This window comes from Carlito syrichta, unplaced genomic scaffold (genome assembly GCF_000164805.1).
Source record: "Carlito syrichta isolate Samal-C Ts95f unplaced genomic scaffold, Tarsius_syrichta-2.0.1 Scaffold303114, whole genome shotgun sequence".
NCBI lineage: Eukaryota > Metazoa > Chordata > Mammalia > Primates > Tarsiidae > Carlito > Carlito syrichta.
Genome location: NW_007247210.1, coordinates 77,290 through 93,601, shown reverse-complemented (window position 1 = coordinate 93,601; position 16,312 = coordinate 77,290). Strand labels below are relative to the sequence as shown.

The following is a 16,312-nucleotide window of genomic DNA, read 5'->3' as shown; positions in this document are numbered from 1 at the left end:
GGGCTCAGGCAATCCATTCACCTCAGCCTCCCAAAGGTGCTGGATTACAGGCTGAGCCACTGAGCCCGGCCTAAATTCTTAAAAGGCTGTGAATGGCCGGAGCGGGGGTAACGGAAGATACAAATATCCTTAGCTCCCCAAGTTGGGTTATTTTTGAAACCCTGCCTGGGTACCTAGTCAGGGACCCAAAGCTACACAAGTTCAAATACACCACTGGGTCTGAAGTATTTTAAGAGTGATGGAAATCGCTTCGGGGTGCTGAGAAAACACAGGTGACTGGAGCAGTGAGCTTGCTCTGTCTAAGCTCAGGAGTAAAGGAATAACCTGTGTGATTCCGAACCTGCTGCCCCAAGAGGGGCAGAGGGAAGCTTTGTGGGGTCAAGATGCAGACTCCTCCCTCCAGCAAGTGTCTGTTGGCACCCAAGGCCCCACCCTGCACCGCCTCTGTGCAGGACACCAGAAGGCAAGTGGCTCAATAACACCCAGTCTCAATAGCTTACGCTTCTTCAGAGCAATAGAGGCGCCACTACCAGACCCACTCTTAGTCTTCTCAAGAGTTTTCTTGAGGTGTAAGTCACAGCCCATGCAAGTCACCCACTGGAAGTACACAACTTCATGGCTTTGTGTCTATTTGCAGAGGTGTGCAGCAACCATAGTTTTAGAACACGTTCATGACTCCAAGAAGCCCTGCCTCCCAGGGCCACCTTCTAATCTCTCCTCTCTCCCAGCCTCAGGTGACCCTAAACTACTCTCCACCTCTGGGGGTTTGCCTGCTCTGCACACTTCACAGTGAGTGGAATCACAGTCCTTTGTGACTGACTCTGAAGTTCTGTAAAAAACAAACAATTCATTCCTATTGATACTTGGTTGCTAAGTCCACAGGTGTTAAAAGAGAGGTGAAGAGATGAGCTGACAGTGCAGGACAAAGCAGTGGAGTTTGTGGTTTATTTTCCTCTTATTTAAAAATGTCTATTTCTATGGAATACTTGGGTATGATTACAGTGACTCACACCCACCCTGGGGTGTGTGCTCCCATGTGTTACTGAGGGGTATTGATTGTGCACGTGTGGCTCCCGCGGCTCTGCCTCGGAGGGTGGTCACTCCCTGCCCCGCAAGCACAGATGCAAACCTCAAGGCCTCAGCAGCACCCACAAGGCCTGCCCCCCGTCACTCTGCCAGGGGCGTGAAGACGCCCCTGCCTCAGGGCTCCCGCATGTGCCCCCTCAGCCCAGGATGCTCCCACCTAAAGCCTGCTTTCCCCAGCTGCTCAAATGCTGCCCTCAGTGATGCTGTCTTAGAGGGAAGTCCCTGAACACCTCTTCCCAAATACCAGCTCTCCCCACCACATCTGTCCACTTACCCTTAGTTAGTTTTTATATTATTTATCATCTGCTCTCTCCCAAAACAGGCTTGTGGTTGTTGTTGCTGACGTTGTTATCGTTTAAATAGAGCCAGTGTCTCACTCTGTCACCCAGACTGGAGTGCAGTGGTACAAACACAGCTCACTGCAGCCTCAAACTCTTGGGCTTAAGTGATCCTTCCATTCAACCTCCCAAGTAGCTGGGACTACAGGCACATGTCACCATGCCCAGATAATGCTTTTCTTCTTAGTTGAGACAAGTTCTCGCTGTTGCCCAGGCTGGTCTCAAGCTCCTGGACTCAAGCGATGCTCCCGCCTAAGCCTCCCAGAATGCTAAGATTATAGATATGAGCCACCACACCTGGCCAGAGGGCAGGGGTCTTTTGCTGGCTGCATCCTCAGAATAAAATTAACACATTTGTTAAAGAATGAACCGATCTGGAAAGTCCTGGGGTACCTTAGTTCCCAGTCCTACCTGCCATACATGACCCTTGGGGGAACCCTTTCTTAGACAGCTTCTAGCTAGCAATAAGGGAGGGACCCATGTTTGCACAGAGCCCACGTCACTCCCCTACCCCACAGTCTCAGTTCCCCAGGTAAGACCACAAGGGCAGAAACATTCCCTTGCTTCTAGGGTAGAGACCCCTAACAAGCCCAAGTCCAGCGTTCCTGGTCAGAGCTAAATTTCCACATCTGACTTCTGCATTTCACTTGCTGTTTCCCTTCCCCTCTAAGAAGTATCGAAACCAATGCTTCTCAAATGGTGCAGAAGGACTTTATAGATAACTCTGCCCCCAAATTCACCACTGTGGTTAAAGTAGACGGATTGTTGATACAGATGGACTAGTGAGCACTTACCCGAGTTCATCACAGCCAACGAAAATGTCGGCGCCCTGCCTGCCCTCTGTTTAGAGAGGTCGTGCTGTGCTACATGGTTGGCCTTGAGACAGCAATTTCCTGAGCTCTGAAACAGAGCTGTTACCTGTTCTCCTTCCAGTCCCATGATCTTGGGAATCGATGGCCCACATATATCGATGTCCAGAAGTGCAATCTGGGGAAAAAGAAGAGACCAAAGCAGTTATGTAACTGACTGCACAAACTCCAGATACGCATGCTCAGGAAAGGACTGGGCTTATAGGAAAGGACAGGGAAAAGGCACAGAGAAACCAGGTCACACTTGGAATAGTCAGCTTCTCCTGAGGGAGAGTCGTAACAATGACCTCAGAGTCCCTCAACACTGACTGCCTTGCTGCCCCCAGCCCGGCCCAGGTCCTCTAGGGTGATCTTACGGACCTGGTGCCAGGTCACTTGGAGACTCAGGTTCAGCCACCATTTACTCAGCCCCTGCCACGTGCCTAGGAGGTGGGTATCATTATCACTGATTTACAGAAGAGGAAACTAAGGTTCAGAGGGGGCCGGAGACTTTTTCAGTGAGCAAGGAACAGAGCTGGGACATAAACTGAGCTCTACCCACCACTCCATGGGGCCTGGTAAGGAGGACCAGAGTGGAACCTCCAGCTGAGTTCCGGCCAATCCCTGTTTTCCTATGATACTGAAGGCATACGACAGCGTAGGCTACACTTTCCTTCTTTCTTTTTTGAGTTGAGGTCTCATTCTGTCACCCAGGCTGGGGTGCAGAAGTGCAATCACGACTCACTCCAGCCTTGACCTCTGGGCTCAGGTGATCCTTCTGTCTCAGCCTCCCAAGTAGCTAGGGTTATAGACATGCCACCACGCCCCACTAATTTTTTTATTTTCTGGAGAAATGAGGTCTTGCTATGTTACCCAGGCTGTTCTCAAGTGAACCTCCCGTCTCAGCCTCCCAAAGTGCCGGGATTACAGGCATGAGCCACCGCGCCAGCCCAGGCTAAACTTTCAAAACAGAAACTTCACACAAGAAGGAAATCTAGAAAGCCTTTTGCTTGTGACTTGGGTGCAGCTTCAGATGATTCTACCCCAGACTTTCTGCTTCTCTCCCCTGATACATGAGGTTTGAGAAGGTCTTCAGGAATCTTCTGGAGAGCAGGGCTCATATTCATCTTGAAAGCTGTAGTATCTCAGAGCCAAAGTGCTGCACCTCTGGGCAACTTTTGAACTTGCCTCAAACTTGTTTCTTGCTTCCCTCTTCAGTCCTCTCAACAAACCCAACCTCCTGCTTCCTCAGCACCATCTCCAACCTGCGGCCAGAGCTCAGGTGGAGGCTCCCACACCCTCTGCTGGACAGCCCAAGCAGCACAGGCAGTGACTTACTCCATCTGAAAACTGATAGCTCTTCCTTCACCTTGATCTTGTTGATGTGTGTTGATGATCCACAGACCTTTTACATCAGAGTCTCATACTTGGGACATTACACCATCACTATGGCCCTGGCAAAGACTGTCCTCAGTAGCCTCGGGTTTGGGAGCAATGAATAGTCCCTCTGAAAAGTCACACTCCCCACCACCGAGGGGGATGAAGGCAACAGCACGAACACCCACCCATGTAGTACCTGCGAGGCTGCAGCCCAGATGGCCAGGGCGGCCTGTCCTGTCTCTCTCAGACTAACTGTTGATCTATCACAGCTCTGATATCTGCCCTGTTAATTCTCTTTCTGCTTAGGCCAGAGAACCAAAGCCAAGAGCAGCACCTGTGTTCACCCTTGTCAGGAGCTCTGGTGCGCAGCTGGTTGTAAAGGCAGCCCTTGCTGTGGGGAGTGGAGGGCACGGATGCTGCAGGACTGTCAGGACCCAAAGTATTTCCTTCACCAGCACCCCAAACTTCCCTTATGAAGAGGGCAGAGGAGGAGGGTTCTTGTCCCAGCTTCCGGTCCTCTGATGCTGTGTCACCCTGCACAAATTGCTTCTTCTCTCTGAGCTTCACCCACATGGGCTTCTGCTGTGAAATGTGTATTCAGGGTCGCTAAGGTACCTTCCAGCTCTGGAGCCTATAAGCCCAGAGAAGGGCCTCAAACACTCCAGTCCTGAAACACTGAGTGCTGCTTTTGATGACACTTGCCTTTCAGATGACCCAGCAAGAGCATGCATTTATACCTGATGGGAGTCAGTGACTCCCGTGGTGGAAAGATGGTGTGTGACCCTCTGCTGTCTCATGGCCCAGCTTATGCTATGGAGGCTCACTCCACCCTCACCAAAGTACCCACATCCCCTGGCTGGCCTGTGATCAGTCAGGGTTGTTTTCCAATTCTGCTCTCCCTTGATCCAAGGCCTTTACAGATAAGATGACAGACACCCGCCTGCCTCAAGCAGACATGGAATAGCCTAGCACAGAGTTCGTGCCCAGCTGGCAGGCAGGAAAGGGTCAGGGCGTGCCCACCACCCTACCGGGCACAGGCCGGGAGAATGCTGTGCTACTTGGCTTTATTGACAAGACATAGTCTGTGTTTATTTACCATGTGCTGACACTTTGTAGACAATGATGTTTTCACCGTCCTAAGCAGGTCTGCCTGGGAAAAAACATTTCTAAACTGCCACTACATAAAGAAATAAAGCTTATGTAGCTATATGCCCACACTGAATGGTGCCTTCCTTCCATATATTGTGAAGTCTAGACATGGGTGCAGTAAGGACTTTAGGACGTAATTATGTGGAATTAAGTGATATAAACACTTGTCCACTCACAAGCGGTTACTTGCAACTGACTGGGTTAAAGCCCATCTTCAGAGAGCTGTTTAAGAATATTCCTGACTGCTTCTAAAAGCAAAGATTATTCTAGATAATATGGACGATCTGAGAAAACAGACTTCTTGGCCAGCCAATACAAATTTGACTTTCAAAGGGCAAGAGAGTATTGACTAATAGAACAATGAAACAACAAGTATATTTTAAACATGCTCAGCCTTGTATTTCCAGTGGGTTACATATTCATCTCTAAAGCAGAAATAATCATCATCCCAGCTAGTGAATAAAGTAATAACGATGGTTGTCACAGACATGTACTGAGCATCAGACCCTGTGCCAATCACCTGACATGCATCATCTCACTCAGTACTCTGAGTCTCATTTTATAGATGAGAAAACCAAGGCAGAGCAAGCCTGGCAAGCTGCCTGAGGTCACAGCAGCGGTGTGGACAGAGCTGGGATGTGAACCTGGGCTGCCCACCTCTACAGCCTGTGCTCTCAGCCGCCCACTGCATCTCCCACTAAAGTTGAGACCCAGAGGGCAGCACTGGGTAATGGGAGATCTCATGCTTATCTGAATACTTGGGTAGAAACGAAGGGCCTTAGTGTAAGGGTTGCAGACACTTTCTGCAAGGGCCAACAGCAACTTTTTCAGGCTCTGTGGGCAAGATCAAGGATAATATGTAGGTACATATATAACAATTAAAAATAACCTTTTAGCCAGGTTTGGTGGCTCAGCCTGTAATCCCGTGCTTTGGGAGGTTGAGGTGAGTGGATTACCTGAGCCCGCAGGTTTGAGACCCACCTGGGCAACTTGGTGAGACCTCATCTCTACAATAAATCAAAAAATTAGCCGGGCGTGGTAGTGCGCGCCTGTAGTTCCAGCTACTTGGAAGATTGAGGCAAAAGGATCACCGGAGCCCAGCAGGTCGAGGCTGCGGTGGCTGGGAGCGGCCAATGCACTCCAGTCTGGGTGACAGAGTGAGATTTCAACTAAAAAAAAAAAAATAAAAAATAAATAAATAATAAACTTTTGCCAGGCTAGGTGGCTCAGCCTGTAATCCTGCGCTTAGGGAGGCTGAGGTGAGTGGACTGCCTGAGCCCGTGGATTCAAGACCCGCCTGGGCAACTTGGCGAGACCCCATCTCTACAATAAATCAAAAAATTAGTTGTGCATGGTAGCGCACACCTGTAGTTCCAGTTACTTGGAAGGCTGAGGCGGAAGAATCACCGGAGCGCAGCAGGTTGAGGCTGCAGTGGCCTGAGCGTGCCACTGCACTCCAGTCTGGGCGACAGAGTGAGACTCCAACTCAAAAAATAAAATAAAATAAAATAAAATAACCTTTTAAGGCCAGGCGTGGTGGCTCACACCTATAATCCCAGCACTTTGGGAGGCAGAGGCCGGAGGATAACTTGAGATTGCAGGACCTTGAGACCCACTTGGGCAACTCAGTGAAATCTTGTTGTTACAAAACAATCAAAAAAAATTAGCCAGGCATAGTGTTGTGTGCCTGTAGTCCCAGCTACTCAAAGGGCTGAGGCAGAAGGACTGCCTGAGCCTAGGGGATTGAGGCTGTGGTGAGTTGTGATCATCTGGGGTACTCTAGCCTGAGCGACAAAGTGAGACTTGACTCAAAATTAATAAGTAAATACTAAAATAAAATAAAATAAAATAAAAACAACCATTTAAAAATGTGAATAGAGACATCAGCTCCCAGGCCATAAAGACAAAAGGCAGGCTGGACTTGGCCCATCGACTCTGGTTGGCAGCCCCCTGGCTTGGAGAAAAGCACAGGGTTAATAAAGAGGAGGAAGAAGCCTGAGTTCAGTGTCCTAAGTCACCAGTCTGCAAGGGGAGGTGTGCACCTGCTGTCCATTTCTCGGCCAGAGACACCAAACTTCACCCAACTGCTAGAAGCTCTTTGTTCTCCGCAGGACTGAGGTTCCGAAGAAGCCAATTCAACTGTCTAAGAAGGAGTTCTCCAAGAGCCCTCATGAACTGCAGACAGAAGGAGCAACCCCCATCTCCCCCAAGGTCCCACCTGTGTGTTTTCATCCTCTGCCAGGCCGTGGGCGAGGTGGGCGCTGAATGTGCTTTTCCCAACACCGCCTTTCCCAGACAACACCAAGATTTTGTGTTTCACGGTTTTCATTTTCTCTTTGATTTCCTCTATGGCTGTAAAGAAAGCCAAGGTTCAGGTGATGATGTCCCTGCCCAAATCTCAAAGGTCACTCTTCTAGTCAGCTAGGAGTTAAATCCTTGGGACTGTTTTAAAGGATCCTGTAAACTGCCTCTTAGGCAATGGTAATAAGCGCTAGCAGGAAAATAAGGTTGTCACACATCTGAAATGGTGATATTTTTTGGTTTACATTTTTGTCCCCTCTGCTAGAACACAATCTTCATGAAGGTGGGGACTGTCCGAAACAGTCACTGTTCACAGCTGTAGTCCTAGCTTCATACAGCAATGGTTCCCAATCTGGGGCAAATTCCCCCAGGGGACATTTGGCAAGGTCTGGAGACACTTTTGGGTTGTCACAGGAGGGGGTGCTACTGGCATCTAGTGGGTAGAGGCCAGGGACACTGCTAAATCTCCTCCAATGCACAGGAGAGCTCCCACAATAGAGTGATCCGGCCCCAAACATCAGTCGCATTGAGGCTGAGAAAGCCTCACAGACAGCAAGCACATGATAAGTTCTATCAGTGAAAACCATCCTTTCTTATATACATGCTGTGGCTTCTCTTTTTTTTGAGTTGGAGTCTCACTGTCGCCCAGGCTGAGGTGCAGTAGCATGCTCATGGATACCACAGCCTCAACCTGTTGGGCTCAGGTGATCCTTCTGCCTCAGTCTTCCAAGTAGCTGGAACCACAGGTGTGTGCCACCACGCCCGGCTACCTTTTTGATGTATTGTAGAGGTGAGGTCTCACCAACTTGCCCAGTCTGGTCTTGAACCCCTGGCCTCAGGCAATCCTCTTGCCTCTACCTCCCAAAGTGCTGGGATGACAGGTGTGAGCCACCATGCCCAGCTTGCTGTGGTTTCGATATTTCACCTTACTGCAAATCCTTTAAACACTCTGAGGTGTAAAGAAAAATAAAGTCGCAGGACCGCCCAAACTCATGCCAAAGGGAAAGTCAAGCCTGGAGATTGAGTCAGGCAACACTGCTGTCCTTTCCCTGAATAGATAGCTGCTCCTTTGGAGCCTTGTGTCCAAGCATTACCCATTGGCCAGACCCCACAAAAGGCCTCACACATCTCTGGATGACTGCCCTCACAAACTGTTCATAAGTAACCTCTTTGCTGGTCCCTGAACCTTTCCAGACTATATCCTCCTACAGTTGACAAGGATGTGTCAACTGTAACTTGAGGCCTATAACCTAGCTCCTTGCCTGTTGTCCCTCACAGGCTTATTTTCCCAGGTGCAGAACAAAGACAAGCCAAGACCTCCTCTACCCTGAGAGTCTGCATAATACTCCCCTTGTCTTATGAATAGCATAGATTTACTGGGCACTAATTAAAATCTCACAAGAATATAACCATGTGCCTCATTTTCTGTCTGTCCCCTTTTTTCCCTTTTAAAGAAATGTATAACTACTGAGTCTCCTGAAACCTGAAGAACAGGCCAGATAGTTCTGAGACTTGTATTTTCCTGGGTGCACCCTCAAGTTCTGGCTCAGTACACCTTGACTAACAGAGATTCTTGCCTCAGCCTCTCATATGGGTTGACAGAGAGAACTATTTCTCCCTCCATTTTTGATGAGAAACCAGAGACTCACAGAGGTCAGGACACTGTTTGCAGTGGACCCAAGAATCCAACTCAAATCCCTCTTTAAATGCCTTCAAGATTCTCTCCCCAGGCTCCTGCTTTATAAGACTCTTCTAAGTAGGTGCCCAGAATCAAACTTTTCCCTTCCCCGGGTCAAATTTTTCCTTCGGAGTGCCTGTCTCTGTAGCGATTTAGTCGCTGGCTCTTGTTATTAAACTAAGCTCCACTGTGGCAGTGACGGCGTCTGTCTCCTTCACAGCCATGTCCCCAGTACACACCATGGTGCCGATGAGGTGACCAACACAGATTTCTGTGGCATGAATAGGGAAATCTCTCCTCAAAAGGAAGAATATTTTGTCCAAAGATATTAGTTGGCAGAGCTAGGATTTTAAGGCCAGGGGCTCCCTGACTTCAAAGCTTATCCCCTGTTCCCTCCGCCTTTGTTTACTGTCACTCAAACATCTGGCCCCGCACTCTTCCTGGCCGACTTTTTTCCACGCCCGCCATCTTCGCGACCCACTCCTCTTTTTGTTGTTTTTTTTTTGAGTTGGAGTCTCACTCTGTCGCCCAGACTGGAGTGCAGTGGCCGCTCCCGGCCACCGCAGCCTCGACCTGCTGGGCTCCACGATCCTTCCGCCTCAGCCTTCCGAGTAGCGGGAACTACAGGCGCGCGCTACCACGCCTGGTTAATTTTTTATTTATTGTAGAGATGAGGTCTCGCCAAGTTGCCCGGGACCCACTCCTCTTAATGTCCCTTTTGACTTTACGCCTGTTACCGGTCCTTCAGGCTCCGTCCTCCTTCCCTGCCACGGCCTTCGCCCCTCCCCTTTTAAAGGTCCCGCCTGTCACTCATTAATCAGGCCCCGCCCCCACACCGCCTACTTTTCCACACCCCGTCTCCCCTGGGCCCCGCCCTTCTTAATATACAAGAAAGTACGACTTGGCCCGCCCCTGTCACTCATCCCTCAGGTCCCGTCCCTTTTCTGCCTGCGCCCCGCCCCTTCCGGGTCTGCCCTTTCCTCACCCGGGTCCGGAGCGGCGCCAGCTCCAGAAGCACACAGCCGTTGGTTGGGACATCCCTGACACGAGGCCCCTCGGCCCGCCTGGGCGCTGTCGGCCCCGGGACAGTCTGCGCAGAGACAAGATTAAAGTGAGAGCAGTTCGCGTCCCTTCAGCTCCGCCACCCACGCCCCTTCCACAAGCTCACCGTGAGGCACCTCCTCCATGCCGCCGCCTTTGCCGCCGACGCTGTCACCGGAACCTGCTGTCGTGCATTTCCGCCTCGTAGGCACATGTGATTCTTCAGTCGCGCGAAATAAGTCTCGGAAATAGAGGGCTATGCGCTTGCGCGAACTCTTGCGCAGCGTTCTGTCCCCTTTAAAACCAAACTGCAGAAATGTGTCATAAAGACTTAAGCGTATATCTCTTAAGAACAAAGGCATTATTCTCCATGACCTCAATGCCATTCTCATACCCAAAAAGTTTAATATCGATGCAATACTATTAGCTAATATACACTTTATATTCAAATTTCCTCAATTATCCCAAATAAGACCCACCCCAATCCAGGATCCAGTCAATACCTACTCATTGCCTGTTGTCATGTCTCTTCAGTCTCTTAATTCAGAAGTCCTTCCCTTCTTTTGGGGAGATACTCTCATCACACTGATTATTTTGATGAGTCCAGACCAGTCTTATAGAATATCCTGTAATCTTGATTTGTCTGATCCTCTTCCCTGCCCCGTGATTAGATTCAGGTTAGGTTTTTTTTAGCAGGACACCCTTGGATGATGTGTACCTGCCACATATATTGTCAATTTGTCTCATCAGTAATGGGACATCGCCAATATGTGAAGCTGGATCACTTGGTAAAGGTGGTGTCTGCGCTGCTTCTCCAGTGGTGACTGGCACCCTTTTTCTATTTGCAATTAATAAATACTCCCAGGGTGATACATTGAGGCCATGTGAATGTCCTCTATCAGCCTTTCACTCAGTGGTTTTGTTACGCTCTGAGTAACACCTGACTGCTCTCCTTTGATACCAATAAACCAAAGGGGCAGGGAACTGGTAGAAAGAATTTTATTTCTGGATTCGAATCCAGGGAGCAGAGTGAGCTTTTGGTCTCTTTAAAATGGTTTTGTTCTCCCTTTAAGTTTTACAGTCTACTTTTATAAGTTCAGAATTGTTGGTACCAATACATTGACTATGTGACCAGCAGAGCCTTGTATAGAACCTAAGTTACAGCCACATTTTGTCAATAATGACATTTCATGCTCCACATTTTCTGGTGCCAGTTACCAGAGGTATCTCACAGCTTTTTATCAGTAACACCTGGCAGAAGCATGAATCAAGCCTGCCATAGAGTAAAGGGAGTTAACAAGGCCTAAGACATTGTACATTGTTACATGCTGTTATATACAAATGTTACACAAATCACAAGACTTGTGATGACCTTGAAACTATATTATTCAAACCTGTAACTACTAACAAAAGGGAGTAAATGGGGGTTTACATCTCTCCATTAATTGGGCACAGTCTGCAGGGACGTTAAGGATTATTTGAAGTAAGTTACTGGGGTGCATAGGAGATAAGGGGAAGCGTAACTTTTGTTAACTCTCAGGAATGTGGGTACATGCAGGAGCACTTGAACACTCGCCATGCCTTCCTTTAGGGGTTGTGGCAATATGGACAGAAAATAGCCCTCTGTATCAGTTTTAGCATCACTGCTGAGTCAGATATACTGATACTTGCAAAACTGATTTTTTTCTCCCTGGTTCTGTCTTTACTAACTGGCATTCCTCTACCCCACCCCCCCCCCCCTTTTTTTGAGACTATGGACTGGATTCTTTTTTTAAAAATTTCATATTTTATAATACATTATTTTTTCCTAGTTAATTTTCCCCGAGATTTGGTCAGTGAGGTGTCTTGAAGCCAACTCCTATGTCCTTTGGACACGAATCCAGCTCCTTGGAGTATTTACTTGCTTTCTGATGCAATAAGACCCTCTGGGCTTCCCTGCTGCAGTCATTTCTCCAGGCAACCCTGGCTGCTTTTAGCAGAGTATGGTGTTTAGAAACCAAGATCTGGATGCAGAATGTGCTCGTTGTTACTGGGGTATCATTGCTTAGGAGTTGGCACAAAATTTAACAAGTGAACAAACTACGTGGCCCAGGTCCTGAGTATGTAGACACCCATGTATTAAACAGTGGTGTGTCAGCTACCTGTCACTACCACTCATTACACCTAGTCTTCCACAGAGCGCTTACTGTGTGCCAGCTACCTGCAGTTTGCTGTTATGTGAATTACCTAGTTTAGGCCCTTCTGCCATCCTGTCCTCTAGGTCCTACTGTCTCCATTTTTGGATGAGGAAGCTGAGGTTCAAGGTAGTTAAACTACTTTCCTAAGGTCATGTGGTTAGTAGCCACAGACCTGGGATGATAACCCTGTCTTCTGGCTCCAGAGCCCACTTTTTTTTTTTGAGAAACAAAATATTTAATGGCAAGAACTTGAAAACATTAATTAATAATTATTTTTCCTCCAAGTACTTGAGTTCTCAGTTGAATTTCCTCTAGCTTCCAACACTAGGTTCAGGGACAATTTTCTTTGAGTCTTATTAGAGCAGAAGTAGTTGAAATGGCTTCAACTTCACACACTTAACAGAATTTAAAAAATGAGTGAAAATACTGTTAGTAAGGTTGCAGAACAATCAAACACTATTTTATTTTTGAATTGAGGTCTCACTCCATCACCCAGGCTGGAGTGCAGTGGCACAACCACAGCTCACAGCAGCCTCAACCTCTTGGGCTCAGGTGACCCTCCCGCCTCAGCCTCCTAGGAATACAGATGTGTGCCACCACACCCAGCTAATGTTTTGATTTTTTTGTAGAGATGAGGTCTCACTGTGTTGCCCAGGCTGGTCTCAAACTCCTGGGCTCAAGTGATCCTCCCACTTCGGTCTCCCAAAGTGCTGGGATTACAGGCTTGAGCCACTGCACCCAACCTCCAGGTCTGTTTTAGCATGGAACACGTGATCATTTTTACAGCCTCATGAGGGTAGTGAGAAGCAAGGGACAGGCTGGAAAACAGTGGGCGTTTCTTTCCTGCCACTGCCGTACCTCTTCCCATGCTGAGCGGGAGGACTCCTGCAATTGGGGACAAAGAAGAGTTAACGCAGAGTCGCTGCTGAAAACAGCTAGGAGCCTGCTGGGAAATGCCTTGGGGAACCTCAGTAAGGAAGACACTAAGTGGAGCCACCAGGCCCAAAGAAGATCCTGTGGTCAGACGCGATCCAGAAAAGCCTGCCAGCTGTGAGACCCCAGGCCAGCTGCCTAACCTCTTTGAGCTTCACTTTTCTCAGTAAGAGAGTAACTTGCATCCTGCCTCAGGGTACTGCACAGTGCCTAAGAGCTGAGGTCCGTATCAGATATTGTTGCTCTGCTGTTGACTGGCTCTAAGACTGTGGGCACGCACCTCTGTGTACCCCTCTGTCCTCTCATCTGTGAGCTGGAAAGGGCAGCAGTCCCTATGGGCCAGGGAATTCCATCCGCCCAGGCCCTTGCTGACACGCCAAGTGCTATTCTGTCAGAGAACTGATCACGATGCATGTCCCAACCAGGCTGGGTTTCAAGATGGCAGGGGCCAGGTCAGCCTGGAACTACCAGCACCTAGCCCAGTGCTGCCTAGCTATGGACAAGAGTGCAGGCTCTGAGCAGGACCAGAAGAACTACCGGGCTGAACCTACTCACTCTCATGAACAGCATTATGAGAGATAATAAAAGATAACAAGCCTATCAATTTACACTCCTGGGAGTGTAAACTTTGGGAGGCCGAGGTGAGAGGATTGCCTAAGCCCAGGAGTTCAAGACCAGTCTGGGCAACTTGTATCTCTACTATATACATATAAAAAATTAGCCAGGCATGGTAACACGCATCTGTAGTTACAACTGCTTGAAAGGCTGAGGCGGAAGGATCACCTGAGCCCAGTAGGTCGACACTGGGGTGGCTGTGAGCATGCTACTGCACTTCCAGTCTGGGCGACAGAGTGAGACTCTGACTCAAAAATTAAAAACTAAAAAGACCTGGAAAGTGAACCTTCCTCTCAGCCTCGCTCCAGTTCTCTCCTGTTCTCCCAGCCAAAGCCCTGCCTCACCTGGGATGGAATTTTCCATCCTTCATCATGGGAGCAGATGTGCAGGTTGCAAAGTAGATTCCCAGGCCCCACCCCGACCTCCTGAGTCAGAAGCTCAAGGGCCACATCGGGGAGTCAGCTCCTCCCTGCATTGAAATCTCTTAGGCCACACGCGGTTGTGCTTCCCTCCTCCTGGGTGAACTGCTCACGTCCCTGACATCATTCACTGCCCGGCTCCCATCCCAGCCCTTCCTTCTGCCTAAGTTCAGATCTGTGTATCCCAATTCCTGCTTATTGGATTTCATGGCATGGATATCCCACAAGCATAGCAAGTGTTCTGGCCGGGTGTGGTGGTTCACGCCCATAAGCCCAGCACTTTGGGAGGCGGAGGCGGGAGGATCGCTTGAGACCAGGAGTTCAAGACTACCCTGGGTTACATACTGAGATCCCATTAATACAGAGACCCGCTGATGCCCGTCCACATTGCCACAGCCCCTAGAGAAGGGCATGGCGAGGATTCAAGTGCTTCTGCACATTCCTGAGCACATTACTAAGAGTCCCCTTGTCTTCTATGCATTCCCAATAAGTAGCTTCAGGGGATCCTTGGCTTCCCTGCAGACTATGCCCAAAGATGTAAATCCCACACCTGCACAGTGGCTCAAGCCTGTAATCCCAGTACTTTGAGAGGCCAAGGTGAGGGAATTACCTGAGCCCACATGTTTGAAAACAGCCTGGGCAACTTGGTGAGACCTCATCTCTACAATAAATCAAGAAAAAAGTTAGCCGGGCATGGTAGCACACGCCTGTAGTTCCGGGTACTTGGAAGGCTGAGGTGGAAGGATCGCCTGCGCCCAGTGGATTGACGCTGGGGTAGCTGTGAGCGTGACACCCTGCACTCCAGCCTGGGCGACAGAGTGAGACTCCAACTCAAAAAAAAGAGATGCAAATCCCTATTTACTCCCTTTCTTTGAACTATATAATATCAGTGTAATCATAAGTCTTGTGGTTTGCAATGCACGATGTCTTAGGACTTGTAAACTTTCTTTACTCTAAATGTCACTATCTAAATGTAAAATGCAACTTAAGTTCTACACAATACTCTGCTGGTCATGCTGGCTAATGTATAGGTACCAACAACTCTTGACTATGAAAGTGAACTGTAAAGGTCTGGAGGGGGGGGAAACCATTTTATTGTTTTGTTTTGTTTTTTAGTTGGAGTTTCACTCCATTGCCCAGGCTGAAGTGCCATGGTACACTCACAGCCACTCCAGCGTCAACCTGTTGGCCTCTAGCAATCCTTCCGCCTCAGCCTTCCAAGTAGCTAGAACTACAGGCGCGCACTACCATGTCTGGCTAATTTTTGATTTATTATAGAGACGAGGTTCTCACCAAGTTGCCCAGGTGGGTCTTGAACCCGCGGGCTCAGGCAATCCACTCACCGTGGCCTCCCAAAGTGCTAGGATTACAGACTGAGTCACCAAATGACTGGAAAACCATTTTAGAAAGATCTCGAGTCTGGCTCTGCTCCCTGGATACAAACTCAAAAATAAACTTCTTTCTACCAGCTCCCTGCCCCTTTGATTTATTGGTATCAAGGGGAACAGCCGAGCATTACTCGAACCAATAACACAGTATCTACAAAAAATTAAAAAGATTAGCTGGGCATAGTGGCATACGCCTGTAGTCCCAGCTACTTGGGAGGCTGAGGCAGGAGGATCACTTGAATCCAGAAAATGGAGGCTGCCATGAGCTGTGGTCTTACCACTGCACTCCAGCCTGGATGACAGAATGAGATTCTGTCTCTAAAGAAAAAACAACAAACAAATAAAAAAATAAATACCCAAACTTGTTCTCACCCCAGGTCCTGCTCTGGGTTTCCTATGAGCCTCAGCCTTGCTCAGTTTCCTCTTGTGTCAGTTACCAAGTACTGTGTAACAAATCACCCCACATGTGGCAGTTGAAATCTGTCTTGCTTTACTACTTCTCCTGACATCTGGTTTCACTGGGCTTGCTTATGTAGTGACTCCAGGCAACAGAGTTCATTTTGCTCTTGCTTCATACCCAGCTCCTCTGAGAGGGGCCCCCGCTGGTCGTGGCTCCTCAGGGACACAGACAACAGAAGTGCTGCCGTCTTATGTGGCCCTGGCACCCGTTCCTAAATGCTTTCCGGAGAAATGGTGCCTGTCTGTTCCCTTTTCACTGGCCAGAACTAGTCACATGTTCATGGGTTTTTAAAAATTATTATAAAGATGTGGGGTGCAATTCAGGGTTAGCTATACAAACGTTGATTATGCAGGTAACCTTGTTGGTGAGATATCCCCCTCCCTCCCCTAGCAGTTTCCCTCAACTGCCAATCCTACTTCCCCTCCCCTGACAGTTTCCCACTACTGCCAATCGCTTTCTTATAGCATTATAATTGTTCAAGTTGTTTGTTTTTTTTTTG

At 48.7% G+C, this 16,312-nt stretch overlaps 1 protein-coding gene across 7 annotated transcripts in view; it reads right to left on the bottom strand.

Moving 5' to 3' along the window:
• The window catches only part of NUBP1 (nucleotide binding protein 1), a 22,296-nt gene extending 12,259 nt beyond the window's left edge, over window positions 1-10,037 (bottom strand). For 4 of the 7 annotated variants that reach the window (XM_021712173.1, XM_021712174.1, XM_021712177.1 and 1 more), the window contains exons 1-4: window positions 9,949-9,991; window positions 9,766-9,870; window positions 7,020-7,153; window positions 2,343-2,411 (exon numbers count right to left, since the gene is read on the bottom strand). In XM_021712173.1, the coding sequence (XP_021567848.1) occupies window positions 2,343-2,411; window positions 7,020-7,153; window positions 9,766-9,870; window positions 9,949-9,967 (327 nt within the window). In that variant the 5' untranslated portion in view covers window positions 9,968-9,991. Of the gene's footprint in view, window positions 1-2,342; window positions 2,412-7,019; window positions 7,154-9,765; window positions 9,871-9,948 lie in introns of all 7 variants that reach the window. The other 3 variants (XM_008057739.1, XM_008057740.1, XM_021712176.1) reach the window with 2 other exon arrangements.
• Window positions 10,038-16,312: the final 6,275 nt, after the last annotated feature.